This window comes from Cygnus atratus, chromosome 26, assembly GCF_013377495.2.
Source record: "Cygnus atratus isolate AKBS03 ecotype Queensland, Australia chromosome 26, CAtr_DNAZoo_HiC_assembly, whole genome shotgun sequence".
Lineage (NCBI taxonomy): Eukaryota > Metazoa > Chordata > Aves > Anseriformes > Anatidae > Cygnus > Cygnus atratus.
The window spans coordinates 1,374,601-1,393,483 of record NC_066387.1 but is presented as its reverse complement, the minus strand read 5'-3'; the positions used below and the strand labels follow the sequence as shown (position 1 = coordinate 1,393,483).

General features: G+C 60.2%; 3 protein-coding genes across 7 annotated transcripts; 1 reads left to right on the top strand and 2 right to left on the bottom strand.

The window, feature by feature from the left end:
* Positions 1–7,996, bottom strand: BORCS8 (BLOC-1 related complex subunit 8). 2 transcript variants are annotated; one of them, XM_035569828.2, is made up of 5 exons: positions 7,918–7,996; positions 6,403–6,515; positions 2,030–2,094; positions 1,525–1,632; positions 1–542 (listed from the first exon to the last, which is right to left on the bottom strand). In XM_035569828.2, exons 1-5 carry the CDS (start codon positions 7,952–7,954, stop codon positions 500–502), a joined length of 366 nt encoding a protein of 121 aa, XP_035425721.1. In that variant the 5' UTR covers positions 7,955–7,996; the 3' UTR covers positions 1–499. The 2 variants fall into 2 exon arrangements, with proteins under 2 accessions (XP_035425721.1, XP_035425720.1); XM_035569827.2 differs by lacking the exons at positions 6,403–6,515; positions 7,918–7,996 and adding an exon at positions 4,983–5,230.
* On the top strand, positions 7,480–13,443 carry RFXANK (regulatory factor X associated ankyrin containing protein). 3 transcript variants are annotated; one of them, XM_035569825.2, is made up of 10 exons: positions 7,480–8,191; positions 8,733–8,947; positions 9,192–9,269; positions 9,985–10,065; positions 10,346–10,411; positions 10,582–10,682; positions 11,692–11,817; positions 12,312–12,378; positions 12,615–12,695; positions 13,061–13,443. In XM_035569825.2, the coding sequence occupies exons 1-10, from the start codon at positions 7,635–7,637 to the stop codon at positions 13,117–13,119; spliced, it is 1,431 nt and encodes a 476-aa protein (XP_035425718.1). In that variant the 5' UTR covers positions 7,480–7,634; the 3' UTR covers positions 13,120–13,443. The 3 variants fall into 3 exon arrangements, with proteins under 3 accessions (XP_035425718.1, XP_050571530.1, XP_035425719.1); XM_035569826.1 differs by lacking the exon at positions 7,480–8,191 and adding an exon at positions 8,207–8,390; XM_050715573.1 differs by having other exon boundaries at positions 8,072–8,191; positions 12,615–13,443.
* A 555-nt stretch (positions 13,444–13,998) lies between these two features.
* NR2C2AP (nuclear receptor 2C2 associated protein) lies at positions 13,999–17,799 on the bottom strand. Of its 2 annotated transcripts, none has more exons than XM_050715583.1 (6): positions 17,688–17,799; positions 15,389–15,481; positions 15,210–15,300; positions 15,017–15,122; positions 14,618–14,685; positions 13,999–14,409 (listed from the first exon to the last, which is right to left on the bottom strand). In XM_050715583.1, exons 2-6 carry the CDS (start codon positions 15,427–15,429, stop codon positions 14,293–14,295), a joined length of 423 nt encoding a protein of 140 aa, XP_050571540.1. In that variant the 5' UTR covers positions 15,430–15,481; positions 17,688–17,799; the 3' UTR covers positions 13,999–14,292. The 2 variants fall into 2 exon arrangements, with proteins under 2 accessions (XP_050571540.1, XP_035425722.1); XM_035569829.2 differs by lacking the exon at positions 17,688–17,799 and adding an exon at positions 16,077–16,156.
* Positions 17,800–18,883: the final 1,084 nt, after the last annotated feature.

Here is an 18,883-nt window from a genome sequence, read left to right as displayed (position 1 = left end):
TTATTTGTTTTGCCTTTTTATTATTGTTCTCACTAAGACCAAATTCAGCACTTCCTGGCACACACATGAAAAACTCTCCTCGCAGAATGCCTCCTGAACAAAGCTGAAGTGTGCCTACATTAAGTCTTTACACAGCCACCTACAAAATACTGAAAGCAAGACCTAGTTTTTTCTGAGATACTTCTGTGGCCAAGAGGTAGAGAGAAAAATGCCTCATAGCAGTCTGCCATCAGAAAGAACTGGAAAGGACAAATGCAGAACCACCCCGCTTCCCTTTTGCAGAACAGTGTGGAAAGAGACTGCCCCACAAAGGCAGTCCTGACCCCAGGAGTAGGATTTGCCTGCTCAGGTGCAGCACCTCGTTACTGGGAACAGCGAGGCAGGCAGGCCTCTGTGCGGCTTCACAGACTGAGCGGAAGGTTTCTTATTCCTCCACGTGGTCGGTGAGCATGGAGCTGGGCTGGAGAAGAAGGCAGAGGACAGCCAGTCTTGTCCGAAATCAGGAACTGGCTGGCGGATTCTTGGCTTGTGGGGCAACAGTGCTGTAAAAAGAAAGAGACAGTCATGTCCAGCAGGCAGGCAGGACGTCAGCAGCCATGGGAATATGAAGAACCAGGGGAGCCCTAAAATAAAGCCTCACTGCTCGGAGTAGGAGAGCTGCTTAGACAAGCACACCTTTCAGCGTGCTGTGCAGGCTACGGAGCAGCACACAGCAGCCCCCATGGGCGTCAAGACAGCAATCTTCAGAGCCACACCACCGCAAAAACAAACAAAAACAACTCTAAAAATGCTCTGTTAGGGCTGCGCAGTGTGACCCTGCTGCACGGGCAGCTGGGAAAACACAGAACCTGCTCCAGAAATGTCTAAAGCAGAGCCACGCTGCAGAGACAGAGGCGCTTTGTCTGCTGGGGTGGTTTTATCAGGGACAGGCACCCTGTTCGTGGTGAGCATGGGCATTTGGGAGTCTTCTCACTCCTAAGCAATCAGACTCCAATTCCAACACAGTTCTCAGGAGAGACAAATACACTGGACTCAGACAATCTGCTGGAAGATGTTTTAGCAGCTGTAGCTCAACTGCAGGCATACAGAAATGCATGATCTTTCTGCCACATCTGTCAGCACCACTAATCTCTAAGGGACTCTCCTCAGAAAATCCACATAGATGACAGAGTACCAAAGGCAGCCTCTCACCTACTCCATCTCAGTAGCATCATCACACTCCAAATGCCTTTAACACAACAAATATTTAATGTATTACAGAACCAAACATCCCTTTTTAAATAAGGAAATAAACTATTTTCCAGTTACCCTTTTGTAAACAAGATTATTTGCTTCCCATGGCAAACAAAGCCAGAAAATCACTGGAAGGCAAGCAGCACGCTCTTATAAATAACAATCTGGAACCACATTACTGAGATAACCGCTTGGCGTGTTTGTACTGGGCAGGGTTACATCACCAGAGCCTCTGTGAGCCAGAACGGGCGCCCAGATACACGGGCAGGTCGGTGCCAAGCCCCTCGCTACCTGCGGCCCTGAGCAGCGTTCAGCTGGTCCTTCATGGCGATGGCGTGCTTGAGCAGGCTGTCGATGCTCTTGAAGTACACGCTGCTGTCCGTCATGTTCTTTATGGCACTGAAAGCAGAGAGGGGATGGAGGGAGGAGGACTGGTTAGTATTGCCACATGTGGCGTGGTTTTAGAGCCCCCTGCCTTGGCAGAGAGGACTGCGAGGAAGACACCTCAGCTTTAGGCAGTGCTCTGCAGCTTCAGACACTAAATAGGTAGGGGGTGGATTTCCTGCAGGAGCCTGGCAGCTCTGCATTGCACACGCAAGTGGGGAAGAGCGGGCACCTCGTCAAAGCGAAGCCCCCGAGGTTCGGAGAGCTCTGCCTGCACCCTGAGCCTCCCACCCCAACCGCTCCTTCCCAGCTCACACCAGGAAGGTGCCAGCGAAGCGCAGGCCGCTTTGTTTCCAGCCCCAAACCCGTGCCGCCGAGCACAGCCCCTCCTGCTTGGAGAGGTCTGCCGTACCTGCAGGCGTACTCCACCGTGTAGATGGCTCCTTGGCTCTGCTCCTCCCAGCTCTGCATGTCGGACTGCAAGAGAAGAGCAGGCAGCGTTGGGCACGCACGCGGTAGACGCAGCGGCGCGCTCTGCCAGCCCTGCCCTACCGAGGGCTTTGGCTGCTTTTCCCTAGAAGCTGAGACTTGGATCCCATCTCCTGCCTGACGGCCTGTGACGCCTGGCTCCGGGTGCCAAGCCCCAGCATTTAAAAGAGACGTTTATTGTGCCTATTTCTGGAAGGGCTACTGGTTCGGGCCAACGCTTTGGATGCTCTGGCCAAATTCCCCTTGTTTTCAGATGTGCCCGCGAGGCAGCGAAGAGGCACGGTAAGGCAGGCTGCAAGCAGCCAGCAGCTGCCCGAGTGCACAGGACCGGCTGGAAGTGCCAGCGAAATCAGACCTCCTGGTGGGCCTGGTCCAGGCTCTGAACTAACCCAGCTCCCTCCCCAGCCCCCCATGCAAACCCAGATAAAACAGTTTATTCCGCAGCGCTGAAAGCTCTCGTTTCACCAGACCTGCTACTCAGTTCTCACAGCCACAAGCCTCCCAGTCCTGCAGTCTGCTCTGAAACTCTGCTATCTGATCCCAAGCAGCACTCAGCACCGTGCCCTTCTTTTTACGAGCTTGGAAGAAGCCCCGGGAACTCCACACGAGTTCAGGAACTACACGCAGTTCTGGCATGGCACGTAACCGCATGCTGTAACTCCAAGGAAAGGGAAAACCAAGCGAATACACAAATTACAATGAAAGCGCAGCTCGATTCAGAGGTGTAGCTCAATAGATGACTATTTCCAAAGTCCTTAAGTAGCTTGGGCACTCTTGAAAATATGTTCTCATGGGAGCTAATTCTCAAGTCTATTCTGTTGGGTCTAGTTACAAGGCAGAGGAAATCCAAGGGCCCCTTTCTGTGACTGAAGGAGGTCGGGCAGGAGCTTGGAGTGCGTCCAAAATCACTTCTGCTGTTCAAAGCCTGTCCTACATCAGGACGCTTGACCACATAGCTCTAAAGCACAAAAGAAACAAGCCTCTACATGCAGTGCTCTAGGCAGTTCTCCGCAGGAGAGGGTACTTCGGCCCGGGACTCACAACCCCACAAGCCGTCCTGCAGAGACCGCGCTTGCTCCACAGTCCGATCACGTTTTCACAACCGTATCTGTTGCTGAGAGCAGGGTTTGCGAGCAGAGGCAGCTGCAAAAGGCACAGATATGTCCTGCAGCTCCTCAGCCTGTTCGCTCCAAGAGGTGCCAGACGATCTTTAACAACCATTTAGAGCCCAGCATCGCGCTGGCTCAGCCGCGGGTGGCACCAGAGCAGCGCTCTCAGACTGCCCTCGTGAAAAGAGGCTCTGTCCCACGACGGGCAGGAGACCCCACGTAACAAATTACCAGCAGCATTTCTTCCACCTTTTCTGGACACTTTGAAGCACTGACTGTCAGCCTGCAAAGCCCAGCACAGGGTGAGGGCACAGGGACAGAACCGGAGCCAGAGATGGTGGCTACAAAGCTCCTATGAACAAGTGGCGACGACGCAGTCTGCTCCAACAGCAGCTTTTCCGTGGTCCTGCCACTTCTGAGCACCGGCAGATTTTAATCATTTCCCAGTATCAGAGCCAGTGATGTCCACTCCCAGCATCCCCACCTCTTCCCGGGAATGCGATGCCCTTAATTAGGAACAAAAAGCCTCTCCCTAGAGCTCCCGACTTCTTAATCTTTCCTTGATGTCCTTTCTTGAAATTCCCAGGATGTGCCCTCGGATGCAGTTTAAGAGCTAAAGCCAGCTATTAATAAACAATAGCACTAATGACATAGCACTGCTGCCGGGCGGTAAATTAACGAGGAGATCTAAGTTCTCCAAAGACCAGGGGAAATCCAGACAGGCTGCTCTGTGTGGAGCAGGGCTTAGCAGCGCAGCCACGGCACGTGGGGGCAGCGAGGGCCTCGCATCGCGCTCCCTCTTATCAGCGAGGTGCTAAATCTGCCTGGAGAGTTTCAGATGGCGAGGGAGGTATTAAGATTATTTTCAACCAAATCAAAGAAAGTTGCTTGTTGTAAAGGCGTGGAGGTGACCTTCTCCTCGCCTAAACTTTTCCTCCCGGCTCCCTCCCTCCCAGTTTTTTCCTAGGTTTAATCCCCTGGGAGTTTTAAAGGCTGCGTTTCAGGAGAACTCGGCCAGCCGGTGACAGAGCTGCCGCAAGGCTGAAGGAGAGCTGGAAACCACCAATAAATCCTGCTTCCTTCATGCGTTACTTACACCTGGGGAATAAATTACACGAGAACGGATCCGCACAGACCGCTCCTTTTTCTTCTTTTCCGTTCCGAGGAACTAAAACCACCCTGCTCTAATGCCTTTGCTCTGAGGTAGATAAAACCTGACAGCGCCTTCACGGTGCGCAGCCCTGCTGACACCCTCCTGTTCCAGTGCCTTGCCGCAGAGCCGACGGGCTCTGGCAGAGCGACCCAAAATATCCCCCCCCCCACCTCACTGGACGCTCCGCCGTGCCAACGGCCCCGTCAGGGCACCGAGCACGTCCCTCTCCCCGGGGGTTTGGCCGCCTGGGCTGAGGGGCTTGGCAGGCACAGCCTGTTTGCTGCAAGCTGCAGAGCCTGGAACTGGGGTAAAATGAGAGCGGGATCAAGAACAGAGGGAATCTGACCACAAGGCCCGTACCAGCAGCCTGGCAGCGCAGGCTACCAGCAAGAAGGAGAGCAAGCTCCCAACCACGACGTTGCAGCCTTTGAAAAAAATGAATACGGGTGTGGATGAGGCTGGAGGAGATGTCACCGCCAGCGGCTCTGCGTCCCGTTGCTCCAGCTGCAGCAAATCACCTCCGTACCGTTTCCTTCCAGCCCTCGCCACATCGATGCACTAGTGAACGCAAAGGCAGGACCCAAAAAAGAATGGCTCAGAAGCTTTGCCCTGACCTGCACCGCCACTGCAGGAAGCACGGCACGCTCCTCCTCGTGCAGCGAGGCCACCGCTGCCCCAGCCGGGAGGGCAACCCAGGGCAGGAGATGCTGGGAGGCCGAACACGAAGGCAGCAAAGGCCAAAGGAGACTGACGCTTGTGCTGGCTGCAGTCACACGGGGCCACACGGCGTCCTGGTATTTGCCGCCGGCGTCCACAGGACGGCACATGAAGAAGGTGGGAAACAGCAGCAAGCTGGGCTAAAAAGGAGAACTCTCTGCAGCAAGCTGATAACGGCGACGAGCACGTCTAGCAGGGAAAACGAGAGCACCAAAGGTTGTCAGAGATCCTGCCCGGCACAAACCCCGCTGCCTAACAACACGCTCCGCGTCCAGCGCATCCGCCCGGCTGTCGCTTCCATTCGCGCTGCTGCGTGGCCCCTCGCCCCCGTCCCCGTTACAAACCGCGCCGTGATGGAAACTGATCTCTTCCCTCCGCACGACTTGTCATACAATTTGCTCAATTTCCTTTTGTTCCGGACACATTCCCCGAAACCGGGACGGTCTCGATTAAACGAAAGCAAGTGACAGCTCAGGAATAATGTTAGAAACCCGTCTCCTGCATCCCGGTGATGCAATCGTATCGGCGTGTGCTATACGTACGCACACATCTCTATATGCCTACCGCCGCACGCAGCCACGTATAGAAAATGTTAATAAATAATTGAATAATAAAGCGTCACAATCCAGGTTAATTTGGAAACTAGGGCTGTAAAGCAAAGGTGAAAAATGGGGCCTGACAGTGCATTAGCATAGACGTGAAGCAGTAATCTATTCACGAGACATCACCCCTAATGAATCATGACTGGCAGAACAGGGAGAAGGACAACAAGGCTGGCGTTAAAGTGTCTCTGCTCCGTGCTCTGGAGAGAAGTAGGAACACAGCTGTGAGATGCGATTCATTATCCTGCCTTGCCTTGTGCGGGCTCCTCGCACTTGTTTCTTCCCACTCCCCCTTCCCTCCTCTCGCCCTCCTCCCTATTTTATGTAGGAAATAAAAATCTTGCAGTGTAGCCAGGGGTAATAAGATTTAACGTCTGCCTCCTCCCCCCTCCCCGTACAAGACAGGCTGCTCATTTTTCTTTGTCTCCGCACGCAACTCCAGTGCTGGGAGCTCGGGGACGAGGTCGGCCTGGAAAGTTTCACCCGGGGTCTGCAGATGAACGTGCAAAACCCCCTCGGCCCCTCCAGTTTGGGCTGAGCAGGGTCCCGCAGCACCTCACGCCCTCCCAGACAACGCCTGTGCCCCCAGGGCTGATTCCCTTCCTCCTTCCCCATCCCCGAGCGGGGGTGGGATAGGGACGATGTAGCAGCTCAGGAAAAGAGCTCGAGTCTGGCCGTGTCTCAGGTCCGGAGGCCGAAGCGAAGCCCGGCTCACCTTGTGTTGAGCGAGCTCTGGAAGCGATCTCCTGACGTGCTCCTGGAGGCGGTAGAGCGCCACGGAGGGCTCGTTGGCCAGGACGTACATGCTCTCCGTGAATTTGTCCGTAACTGCAACGAGAGAAGCCAGAGTTAGGGAAAGCGGGGAGCAGCGGGGAGGACGGCGGGGTTGGAGGGGCTCCCTTGGGGCCTCTGAAGGCCGTGGGGGCTGGGGGGGCTCAGAGAGCCCCCGCTGCAGCCTCCCACACCCCAGCTGCTCAGCGCCCTGCGGGGACCGCTCCGGGAAAAGGCCCCGACTTCCAAAAGCGATGCCGTGACAGAGGAAAAGAGATCAGAGCAAAAACCCTGAATGTTTCGGATCGCCAGCCTGTTAACAAGGATGTGAAGGCAACGCCCTGGCAGCCAGCAGCTCGCCTCCCACCCTTCACACCACAGCGACGAGCCGGGCACCGGGTGGACACAGATGGTCCTGGGACGTTGCCGGCCCCAGCAGCTCTACGCCAGCACGGGTTTGTCCTGGTTTTGAGGACCGGGCCACAGTCGTGGGGCCCTTTCTGAGCAATCCGAGGTGGCCACGGGACAGCGGGGAGCAGCAGGGGGCTGGTGGCTTGGCCATCTCCTGGTCTGGGGGCTCCGAGTCTCAGCCCGGCCCCAGCCCCTGGGCTCTCCTGCACCTCAGCTGCCCCCGCTTTAGGGTTCTTCTCCTTCTCCCTCCAGACACCCACCCCAAGGGACACCCCAAAAGCGCCCACCAGCCGAGGCAGCGGCCAGGGGGGCTCGGGCAGGGCCGGTGCTGCCCCCAGCCCCCCAGTTCCACCCCCCCCGACCCCGTCCCACCCTCACCCACGCCTTTGCCCAGGCTCCCACGCAGGAGCCCCTTTCGGGCGGCCGTTTCCACAGGCTGACGGCTGCGTAAACCTCTCGGGTTTACGAGGTTACCTCGGTTGGCACCACTATTTTATTTTATTTTATTTTATTTTATTTTATTTTATTTCATTTCATTTTATTTCATTTCATTTTATTTTATTCTGTTTATTTATAACGACTCCGCTGCGTTACTGTCCAGTTTTCCGCCCCGGTCCCCCCCGGCTCAGGGCTTTTGTTCCGCCGACAGCTGCTGGAGCCGCGACAGAGGCGGCCCCGCCGGCCTTCTGAAGGCGACCGCGACCCAACGCCAGCCTCTGCGTTGCCCGCAGTGCCCTGTCGCGACATGTCGTGCCCTGCCCTGTCATGTCGCGCCCTGCCCTGTCACGGCCCCGTGACGGCCAACCCCACGGCGCCCCGTGTCGCGGGCTGCTTGCCCCTCCTCTCTCCCGCCCCGCAGGGCCCTATCGCGACATGCGCCGTCACCGCGGGGCCCTATCGCGACACGTGCTGTCACTGCGGGGCCCTATCGTAACCAGGCCTGGCGCGACTGGGCGACACCGGGCCGCGCCGGTACCCCCGTGCCGTGCAGCAGAGCCCCGCGGGGCCGCTCCCGGTGTCCCCCCCGCGCTGCCGGTGCCGCTCCGACCTTTCTTCACCTTCAGCTGCATCTCGGGCTCCTCCATGCCGCTCCCGCCGCTTCCTCTTCCGCCGGTGCCGCCGCTCCCCGCCCCGGCCGGGAACCGAGCCCCCGGCACAAGCGTTCCGCCTCGCTCCCCCCCAACCCAAAACCCGGGGTTCCCCCCCCCAAAAAAAAAAACAAACAAACTGGGGTCCTCCCAAAAAAAAGACTTGGGGTCTTTCCCCCAAAATCTGGGTCCCCCCCAGCCGTTAGCGGAGCCCCGGACCGCGGCCCCGAGCAGGTAACCGCCTCCTTCCTCCGCCGGGCCTGGAGGCCTCGGGTGGGCGCAGGCCTCGCCCCCCCCCCCCCCCCCCCCCCGCTCCTCCTCCGGTGTCACCGTGTTGGGGACAGCACCGAGACCCCCCCCGGGACCCCCGCGCCCCGCCAGGGCCCGAGGAAGGGGGAGCCGAAGGGGTTCCTCACGGGGACGGGGGCTGGGGGTGAGGCCAGGCCTGTGGGGACAGCTGGGGGGCTGCCGGGGGGAGGGGGGTGGCCCCTTGGTGCTGGGGGCAAAGAGGGGCCCAAAATTAAGGGGAGCGATGGGCGCGTGTGGGGACGGGGCGGCCTTCACCCCACGATGTCCCTTTGTGTCCTGGGGGAATGTCCCTGCTGTTTACCCTTCTTGATATGGTTGTGGGGTGGTTCCCCCACGGAAGGTTTTGACCCCTTCTTAACCCGGTTGTGGGGCAGTTCCCCCATAGAAGGCTTTTTCCCCTTAACACGGTTGTGGGGCAGATCCCCTGAGGAAGTTTTTCCCCCTTTTTAACACGTTTGTGTCGCAGTTCCCCTATGGAAGGCGAAGAAGCAGCCGCTCGTCTCATGGAGGCTCCCCTGAGTGATGAGGACGCCCAAGAGCTTCCAGAAGAGGGTGAGAATGGAGCTGAAGGAGCAGTGGCCGCGGAGGAGCTGACTGGGACTGGGGACACAGAGGATGGGGGTGTCCCCATGGGGCTCCTGCGGCCAGAAAGGGACATGTTGTGCTCCAGCTCTGTGGACGGTGAGTGCTGGGAGTGGCAGGGGGGTGACAGCTGACACAGGGCATACACAGCACCAAACCCTCCAGGGGAATTCAGACAGGGAAGGAGCCTGGTGAAAGCAGCTTTCCTGCACCCCCCTGCAGCAGTAGGGGTGGCTGTGAGGTGCTTGCCGTGTCAGTCAGGTCTCGCTGTGCCACATGCGGAGCCCAGCCTGCTCCCCAGGAAGTGGCACTAAGGTCCCTAACAATTATCCTTGTTCTGCAGGTGGAGCAAACGCTCTTCTGAAGCCCTCAACTGCCTCGATGGACAGGCAGAGGAGCACTGAGCTCTCAGCCCTTAACAGTGAGTATTGCAGAGCCTGGTGTTCACAGATCCTGGTGCGCAGCCCCAGTGGGAGACGGGCGTGGGAGAGGTCACCTGCTTGCAAAGGGATCTCTCACCCCACAAAGGCAGCTGGAAAAAAGTCTTTTACCACTCTTGGTCCATTCCATAATGCAGCAAGACTAAGTCCAGATCTAAGCCTTGCTGATGACTCGTGTTGGCAGTGAGAGGTCACTGCAGCTCCACACAGAGGAACTGGAGTTTGTAAAGTCTTTCTCTATACTTTCCTAATTAGACTACGAATCGCTTGTTGAAAATACATCCAGGTTTCCAAGTGGAGCTCTTCATGCGTAGGAAATACGAGGATGAACTTGAGTGCATCCCCAGGCTGTCCTCTGCAGTATATCGTGTGCAATTATGCCATTAATGCAAGATCCCTGTCTCCCGTGGTGGCCCAGATGGACCGTGCCCCTCCTTGGGCAGCTGTTGGGGCTGTTTTATCTTCCCTGCTCAGCTGTTGGTCCCCGCACGCTGGTCAAACCTCGATCCCCAGGCTCTTCACTTGCAAGGGGATAATTCCTTTTGTGCAGAGCTCAGTTCTGACAGGAGGGAACAGCTTCGGATAAGTCACATTAGGCTGACAGGAGTTCTCATGAGGCACTTGGCCTCGAGTCAGCCTGGTTCCTCGCTGTGCACGGAGGAGATGTTCCGTGACTCTCTCCTCTCTCTGGAACAGGCTTCCCCCTGAAGCACTCGAACACGCTGACGAACAGGCAGCGCGGCAATGAGGTCTCGGCCCTCCCAGCCACGCTGGACAGTGAGTACAGCTGGGCACATCGCGCCGTGCGCCTCGCGCTGCAGACACGGGGATGCAGAGGGCGCAGCGGGACAGTAGGACTGGAGCCTCCCTCCATCTGCTGCTGTCCCTCTGTTCTCAGCGTCTGCAGAAAGGTGTTAATTACCCACTGGGGTTTTGGGGGTTCAGATGGGGGCTGTTTGGTTATCACCTGCAGGCACTTGCAAGGCTCCCCCTTGCAGACGATGGGCGCTGAGCTGGGAAACATTTTGTCCTGATGGTTGAATTCTCTCTCCCCTAGCGCTGTCCGTTCACCAGCTAGCTGCCCAAGGTGAGCTCAGCCAGCTGAAGGAGCATCTTCGGAAAGGTACGTGTCTTTGGGATCTCATCCCAGGTCACGCAGAGTCCTGCCAGCTCACGCAGCACCCTTTGATAAACCCTTGGCTTAGTTTTACAGCCTTTGCTGGGTTTACAGCGGGGAACAGGAAGCAGAGGGGCTTTGACCTTCCTATTTAAGATGTCTCTGTTTTTGTGCAGGTGAGAACTTGGTAAATAAACGTGACGAGAGAGGTTTCACGCCACTGATCTGGGCTGCAGCCTTTGGAGAGATCGAAACGGTCCGTCACCTGCTGGAATGGGTAAGGTCACGCTTGTGCAGTGCCTCGTTAACGAGAAACTTCCCAACTCCAACCCCAGTGCCTGCCAAAACGTCCAGCATCGTCCTGGTGCCTCAGCCAGCCTTTCCCCCGGCACCAAACAGGACATGTTTGCAGAGCTAATGGCTCAGACGCTGCCAGATGCTCCCCGTCAGGCTGTGGGCTAAGTCAGGAGCACGAAGAGCCTTATCTCACAGCTAGCAATAACTGTTTGTAATTAAATATCTGCTTATTGGTAATTTGAGATCAGACTTACCACTTGGGCCCTGTAATCTGCCCGTAAATGCGCTCGCTGAGGTATCATTGCAGTTAATGAACTCATTGCTGCATCGTCCTCAAGTGCTGGGCCTGCAGCCAGGGGCTGCGTGGGGGTGAGCAGGAACCAGGTCCTTGTGTGCTCCGGATGAAGGTGCTCCCCAAAGCTCCGTCCTCGTGTGTCTGCCCGTCAGCACGTGCTCATGTTACATGAACACTGGCCGAATGCTGGCTCCGTTAGCAGCAAAACTGCAGCTTGTTACCGGAAAGACAAACAGAACCCCAAATAAATGAGGGGCTACGTTGCTAAAGGATATAATGAAATCCAGGAGAGGCTCGTGGCTAGCAGAGCTCAGAGGACAGGGCAGGTTTTTAGGTAGAGGACTAACAAAAGAGAGGGTGGACGTTGTCCAGGCACCTCTAGACAGGGCCAGTAATGCTGTTACTGGTGATGGGAGGAAGGACTGAGTAACAGAAGCCATCAGGCTTAGCTTAGTGACACTGGAGAAGGGCTTTTAAGTCCTCACCTGAGACATTTGTTGATTAGAACGTGCCTGGTAAGGACTTTGGGAAGGAGAGGTCGCTGGGACTGGGGGAGCGCTCTCTTCCCCATGAGGCTGAGGACCTGGCTCCACAATCAGCCAGCCCAGGGCATTCCGCAAGGCTGTGCCAAGCTCCCAGGTTCTCAGCAGTGCTCCTTCACCCAGCGGGGCTAACATCTGTGCTGTCTCCCCAGGGTGCTGACCCCCACGCGCTGGCGAAGGAGCGGGAGAGCGCCCTGTCCCTGGCCAGCATGGGCGGCTACACCGACATCGTCATCATGCTGCTGGAGAGGAACGCGGACATCAACATCTACGACTGGGTGAGTGCTGCTGCGCGGGCTGTGCCGGCGCTGCGAGCGACACCAAGCCCCAGACGAGGCTCTGCAAAGCTCATTTTAAAAAGCAGCAGCGAGTTCACATCGTTCCGGGCCGAGTCAGCAGCAGTGCGTTTCTCCTAGCTGCTTCCCAGGCTCGCAACGCTCGTTTACTTGCTCATGCAGTTGTTTCGAGAAATTAATCTAGATAATAATTTTAAATGGTTTCCTCGCTTGCTCACAGTGGTGATGTTACCAGCCACAAGGAAACTGCACTCAGAAATTAAGGTTGTCTTTGAAATTACAGTTATTTTATTGCATACAGAGAATAAAACCTGCGCAGAGCCGCTCTGCAAGGAAACACTCAGCCCGGAGCTGGGAGAGGGTAGAAAGGGGAGCCCAGCGGGTCAGGGATCGACCGCTCTGGGAGGAGCGGGAGCTGTGTGGGCACAGCCCTGTGCGAGGCCAGCAATGACACAGCCCCTTCCCTTTCCCTGCAGAACGGCGGCACTCCTCTGCTCTACGCCGTGCGCGGCAATCACGTCAAGTGTGTGGAGGCCCTACTAGGTAACGGGGAAGATCTGCGCTTAATCCTCGGCCTCGAGTTGTGGCTTGTCGGTAACCGCCTTGGGGACAGAGCATGACGTGCCCGGGGGGAAAGACTGAGCAGCCTGGGGTGTCACGGGGCGCTGCCCGGCCAGGAGGGGCGCTTTTTGGGGGTCTCCTCGCCCTGCACCGGCCCCAGAGGGGACGCCGTGTCAGCAGGGGCACGCTGCGCCCTGACTGCCACTGCCTGCTTGCAGCTCGCGGTGCCGACCTGACGACAGAAGCAGATTCTGGCTACACCCCGATGGACCTGGCCGTGGCCCTGGGACACAAGAAAGGCAAGTGTCCCTTCCACACGTGGCAGGGAGACCTGACTTCCCTCCGCAGCAAGCCTACAGGCAGCTCCCAGCCCAGCTCAGGGCTTTCTTTGACCTTCCACCACAGCTCCCTGCTCTGCCATGCAGAGAAACTGAGCCAGAGAAGTCAAACTAGGTCCTGTTCCCCTTGCTCCCCCTCCAAACCAGAGCTGTGCTGGCAGCGGGACTGGGACAGGGGAGATGGGCCCCTGCAGAAAGGGATTTTCCAGCTTCCCATTGGAAAACAGGAGCCAAACAGTGACCAGGTCCTGCCCACAGCAGACCTGGGTTCTAACAGGCTCGGCTTCCCTGGGTTTCATCTCTCTCCCTTCTCTTCCCCTCATTAGTCCAACAGGTTATTGAAAATCACATCCTCAAGCTATTCCAGAACAAAGGGTTGGAGTGACAGTGGTTCACGCTGCACCGCTGCAGCACCAGCGCTTCTGGCCGACGCAGGGCTCTCCTCTGGGACCAACGTGGCCTGACCCAGCGGTCCCAAAACGGGCAGCAGCACCACAATGCTTTGAGCAAGGAGCACGTGGAGGAAGCTGTGAACCAACCGCCTGGCCTCGGCGGATTTATGCCACTCCGGGAAGGTGGCACGGCCTCGGTGCCTCGCACCCGGGGACACTCACTCCTCAGGGCAGCTGCATTTCTGCTCCCTCTGGGCTCGGCTGCTTCGTGCGTGCATTCAAGTATTGCATTCTTCGGAAGTAAACTCTAAAAGCAGCCGTGTGGAGCCCTGTCTGTTACCTCAGTTGCATCCCCCTGGTCTGTCACAGCAGCCAGCCCCCGATCCCAGCACCAGCTAATAGGGAACTGGACCAACCAAGCTCTTTGAGGCTGGCACCCTCCCGGTGTCCCCATATTCCTCTCCAGAGCTGCCTCACTGAAGAGCGTGCCTCCCTCTTGCACCCGTAGACTTGCCAAGCCCTCCCTGCACGCAGCCCTGTAACCAGCCGGGGAAATACCCATGGGCATGGAGCAAAATCCTGCAGGAAATATCACCCTGCCAGCCAGGAACACAGCACGGCCCCGGCCAACAGCTGAGCCCGCGCTTTGTGAGCCTGCAAAGAGCTGCTCCGAGCAGCTCCGTGGTGGTTACCAAAGGGGGGAGGCAGCCAGAGTCCCCAGCACGAGGAGTGAGCAGCTTCTCCTCCTCTCCCCTGCCCAAACCAGGCACCAACATCACGGCAGCAGAACCAAAAACAGGGCTGGGGCAGGGCAAACCGCACAGGGCCCCGTCCTGGGGTGCCTCTGGCCCAAGGAGCAGCCGGGAAGGAGCTGGGGGCCACCACCACCGTTTATTCAGCCGGCTGCACGGGCTGCGTTCCCCCCCCCCCCCCCAAAAAGGCACCAAAGGTGGCTTGCAAGTCCAGCACGTGGATCTCTGCTTGAGCGTCCCTCCTGCGCTGCCGGGGGGTGGGGTCCCCTCTCCACCCATCAGCACTTCGGGGCGCAGTTGGGGGCAGCGCACCCCTGCTGGCAGCGTTTGCTGTCCCGTTTCTCCCCATGCAGCAGAGCCCCTGGGGGGGGAATGAGGGTGCTGGGAAAGCAGCCCCCCCCCCCCCCCGCTGCCCTACAGCCTCTCCCCCAGCACCCTGAGGTGGTACACCACGATGCGCCCAAAGAAGTCCGTGCTGTTCTCAAAGGTGATCTTCAGCTTATCCAGAGCCGTCTCCTCCACCTGGAATCTGTGCGGGGCCCGTAAAGGAAAAGAAAAAACAAACAAACAAACAAAAAACAAACAAAAAACAAACAAACAAACAAAAAAACCAGGCAGGGGGACACCCCAACGTGGGGGAGACCTGTTTTAGCAGCAGCAAAGTGCCACCAGGCACCTGCAGGATTGTCACCCAGAGACCTCAACAGCAGCTCTGTCGCCGCGCCATGGCAAAGGATATCTGCATGGCGTTAACGTCCTCGGGGTACAGCTCGGATATTTTCACCAGTTCTTCGCCCGTTCTGCAGCCTGTGGGGCGTAAGGGTGGAGGCAGCCGTGTGGAGGTGCTGGGGGAGCCCTAAATGACTGCCGCGGGCTCAGCCACCCCCGAAATCCTCCCTGCGTGGCTCTGCTGCAGGGCTGGGAGCGGCGGGGTTGCCACCTGATGGGCGAGGTTCCCAAAGTGTCCTGGAGAACCCCGGGTCCTCGCTCCGCACCCCCTTCTGCTCCAGCCCACGGCCCCAAGCCCCCCTGGAGTTTCAGGAACAGCTAACAAACGGCTTTGGGCCCTACAACAAAGCTCTGCGGGATCCAGGCGTGGATAAAGGGAACCAGAGGCACCCCGCGAGCAGCTCCTCACCTTCCAGCGTGCACAGCCGGCTGGAGAACCCCCCCTGGAACTGGATGTGGAGCTGCGAGACCTTGACGGTGCGCGGGAAATCCAGGGCGACCCACTGGCGCGCGCCCTGGAGGCAGGAGCGACACCGGGGCTCCGTCAGGGTGGGGACAGCGGGGTTTTTAACGCGGGCACGGCTCCCACCCTCACCCCCTACCTGGTCCGAGTTCCAGCACGTCTCCTCGTTGGCATCAAACATGTGCTTCTTCCCAAACTGCTTCACGTCCCGGTTCAGCACGGAGCTCACCCTGCGGGGACACGCGTCACCATCCCGGGGACACGACGGGGACGGCGTGGCCCCGGCACCCCCCTGTCCCCTTGGGGACCAGGACTCACCGCGTGGCCGTGTCGGCGCAGATCAGGGGCTCCGTGGGCATCGCTGGGTGTGGGGAGACGGGATCGGGAACGGCTGCAGGGTATAGGGGGCACCTGGAGAAAATTGGGGGCACCTGGGCAGGGCTGCGGCACCTGAAGGGACGTCCCAAGCAGCAGCGGGGACGCCTGGGTGGCAACGGGGACACCTGGGCAGCAGTGGGGGCACCCTGGCATCGCTTGGGACCCCTGAGCAGCGCTGGGGACCCCCAGGAGAAATGTGAACCCCGAGCACATTGGGGACCCCCAGTAGAAACGGGAACTCTCAGCAGCCTTGGGGACCCCCGATCCACAGGGGGGACCCCCAATAGAAATGTGAACCCCGAGCACGCTGGGGACCCTATGGCACCTTTGGGGACCCCTGAGCAGCACTAGGGACGCCTGGCCAGGCCTGGGGACCCCCGGAGAGCATTAGGGACCCCCGGACAGCTGGGGGGGGGGCACCCAGTAGCAATGGTGACCCCCCAAGCACCCCCGCCGCGCCCTGCGCCCCCATCCCTTGCCTCCCCAACGTCCCCCAGCCCCGCACTCACCCCACGGCCCCCCCCCGTGCCCCCAGCCCCGCACACGCCCCGTGCCCCCCCGCCCCACACTCACCCCATACCCCCCCCCGTGCTCCATGCCCCCCCTGCGCCCCCAGCCCCGCACTCACCCCGTGCTCCTCCCTCGTGCCCCCCCCGTGCAGGAAACGGCGCGGCCGCTTCCGTGGGGCCGGGCCCGCCCCCCCCCGCGCTCCGCCCCCCCCCCGGCGCTCCGCCCCCCCCCGCGCCGCCAACCGGGGAGCGACCTTGGAGGGGGGGGGGCACCCTCGCAGCACCGGTGGGGGGCATTGGGGAGGGCACGGGGGGAAAGCGGGGGGGGGGACCCTGCAGCACCGCCGGGGGGGGGCCCCACGCGGCACCCCGGGGGCTGGTGCTGCACCCCCATGGGGGGGCCGAGCCCCCCCCTGTTGAGGGCTTCAGTGGGGACCCCACGCTCCTGGGTTTGGGGGGGGGGATTTGCACCCCCCCCCCCCCCCCCCCAAGGGGCTGCACAAGGTGGGCAGGAGCCCCCCGCACTGAGCGCTCCGGGGGGGGGGGGACGTGCACCCCCCAGAGCCCCCCGAGGGGCTGCAGCCCGGCGCTGCCCCTGCGAAGGCTTCGTGCCCCCCCCCCTCCGGCATCGCTCCCCCCACACCCCCCCCGGCCCCTGCTCGGGGTTTGGGCTCCGGGGGTGTCCCCGGCCGGTGCCCTCCTGGGCCGGCTCTGTAGGTGGCACTGGCGGAGCGCGGCTGAGGGGAGCGGCCCAGAGGCGCTGCGGGGGGGCGGGGGGGGGCAGCCGGGTGCGGGTGTGTGCGGGAATCTGGCGCCCCGGGCACCCCTGCGCACCCCGGCATCGCTGCACGGGAGCAGCCCGATGGCGGAGCTACCCCGCACGCTCCAGCATCCTCACGCACCCGGCCGTGCGCGCCAGCATCCCTAAAGGCGCCGGCATCTCCACGTGCTCCAGCGGCCCTAAACGTTCAGCGTCCATAAAGGTTCCAGCATCCCCACGTGCTCTGGCATCCCTGTGTGCCCCAGCATCCCCACGTGCTCCAGCACCCCTAAATGTTCCTGCACCCCTAAACGTTCCAGCGTCCGTAAAGGTTCCCCCATCCCCACGTGCTGTAACATCCCCGTGTGCTCCGGCATCCCCAAATGTTCCAGCACCCCTGTGTTCTCCAGCATCCCAATGTGCTCCAGCACCCCTATGTTCTCCAGCATCCCTGTGTGCCCCGCTATCCCCACGTGCTCCAGCACCCCCAAATATTCCAGCACCCCTGTGTTCTCCAGCATCACCAGCATCACCAAGGCCCCAGCATCCCTGCGTGCTCCAGCGCCCATAAATCTTCCAGGATCCCTAAATGTTCCAGCATCCCCACGTGCTCCAACACCCCTGTGCTCTCCAGCATCCCGGTGTGCCCCAGCATCCCCGCGTGCTCCAGCATCCCCAAATGTTCCAGCCCCCCTGTGTTCTCCAGCCCCCCCTGTGTTCTCCAGCCCCCCTGTGTTCTCCAGCACCCCTCCATGCTCCAGCATCCCTGCTCAGGTGCGTCCCTATGCTGGAGCACCCCTGCACACCCAAGGCAGCCCCCCTGCAGCCCCCCCCCCCCGGCCGTGCTGGCGGGGGCCTGGCCGCTGTGCGGGGTTGAGCTGCGCACCCCGAGCCTCCGAGGGAGCAGTGGGGAGCCTGCAGCAGCTGTGCAGGGAGAAACAGCCCCGCTCACACGCACGCACGCACGCACTCACGACAGCTGCTTAAAATTATCCTTCGCAAGCGTATGGTGCTGCTGCGCTTGCCCACGGCCCCGGGGTCTTCGTGGGTGCTCGGCGAGGCTGCCAGCCCCAGCCCTGCGGTGTCCCGCGTCCCCTGCCAGCCCCCACTGCCACTTTACTGGGGGAGGTGACAAAAGCCAACGGCACAGCGGCGGTCTGCAGCCCTCCCGAGCCTCCCCGGGTGTTTGTCTGCCAGCATGAGTCACAGCGACCGCGCTGAGGCTGCCTCTGAGCTCAGGCAAAAGCAAAAATAAAACCAGGCGAGTGCTGCAAAGCCTTCACCTCCCCCCCCCTGCAGCACGGCTCTGCGCCGGCACGCGGGGCCTGGGGGGCTTCGTCCTCCCGGCTCGGCCCCCCGCCAGGGCTGCGCGCACGCCTGTGCACGCTGGCACACATATGCACGTGGGTGCCACCGAGGACACACACCTGCATGCCCGTGCACGAGCATGCGTGCGACGGCGCGTGCAGGCACACGCGTGACGCGCGCTGCACCTTCCTCCTCCTCCCTCCCCGAGTTTTGCCTGAGAAATTGGGTCAGGAACACGGGAGCCTTAATTGTCACTCGGCTAATCGCACGGTGGGGGACAGGTCTGCTATTTCTGCCACCGCGGCCCACGCCTCCTCCCACCCGCATCTTCCCCGGCAGCGTCTCTGCTCCGAGCGGGGCAGACCGAGCTGCTCCCCGCCTCGCTGCAGTCCCCTTGCCCTGGGGGGCACCGGGATGGTGACTACCCCTCTGCCACCGCCCCTGTCCCCATCTCTGCCTGCTCAGCACCCCGTGTCCCCTGGGTTCTTCATCCTTCTTCGCCCTCCTCGCTCTCGAGGAAAGGCCCGGGCGGGAAGCGCGGATATTTTGCCGTGGCCCAGAGCAGCTTGGCTCGCCCCAAGGGGGGACTTTGCCTTTTGTAAAAGCTCATAGAAAAGGCTGCTGAGATGAGAAACCAGGCACCGGCACGGAGCCAAGACCCCGCTCCCACCAGGCGAGACCCCCCCCCCCCCCCGCCGCCCCGTAGGGTGCCGGCCCGGCGCAGGAAGCGGGTGCCGGCGCCTTTTGTGCGGCGGGGTGGCAGCGTGCGAGTTTTTGCTGAGCAACCCCGGCTGGCGCGGGGAGCCGCTTCCGAACAAGAAGCGGGTGTTGTGCCCTTTGCAGTTAATTACTTGCGGC

Excerpts from the sequence above, each read along its gene's own strand:
- BORCS8 (XM_035569827.2), bottom strand. The coding sequence starts at position 5,195 with ATGTGCCGTCCTGTGGACGCCGGCGGCAAATACCAGGACGCCGTGTGG. Across the intron at positions 2,095-4,982 it reads TTCCTGCAGTGGCGGTGCAG|TCCGACATGCAGAGCTGGGA; the intron begins GTCAGGGCAAAG and ends CTTCTCTTGCAG. Across the intron at positions 543-1,524 it reads AACGCTGCTCAGGGCCGCAG|CACTGTTGCCCCACAAGCCA; the intron begins GTAGCGAGGGGC and ends TTCTTTTTACAG.
- RFXANK (XM_035569825.2), top strand. The coding sequence starts at position 7,635 with ATGTCGCGCCCTGCCCTGTCACGGCCCCGTGACGGCCAACCCCACGGC. Across the intron at positions 8,948-9,191 it reads GTGCTCCAGCTCTGTGGACG|GTGGAGCAAACGCTCTTCTG; the intron begins GTGAGTGCTGGG and ends CTTGTTCTGCAG. Across the intron at positions 9,270-9,984 it reads TGAGCTCTCAGCCCTTAACA|GCTTCCCCCTGAAGCACTCG; the intron begins GTGAGTATTGCA and ends TCTCTGGAACAG.
- NR2C2AP (XM_050715583.1), bottom strand. The coding sequence starts at position 15,429 with ATGCCCACGGAGCCCCTGATCTGCGCCGACACGGCCACGCG. Across the intron at positions 15,123-15,209 it reads CGTGCTGGAACTCGGACCAG|GGCGCGCGCCAGTGGGTCGC; the intron begins GTAGGGGGTGAG and ends TCCTGCCTCCAG. Across the intron at positions 14,410-14,617 it reads AGGACGTTAACGCCATGCAG|AGATTCCAGGTGGAGGAGAC; the intron begins ATATCCTTTGCC and ends CGGGCCCCGCAC.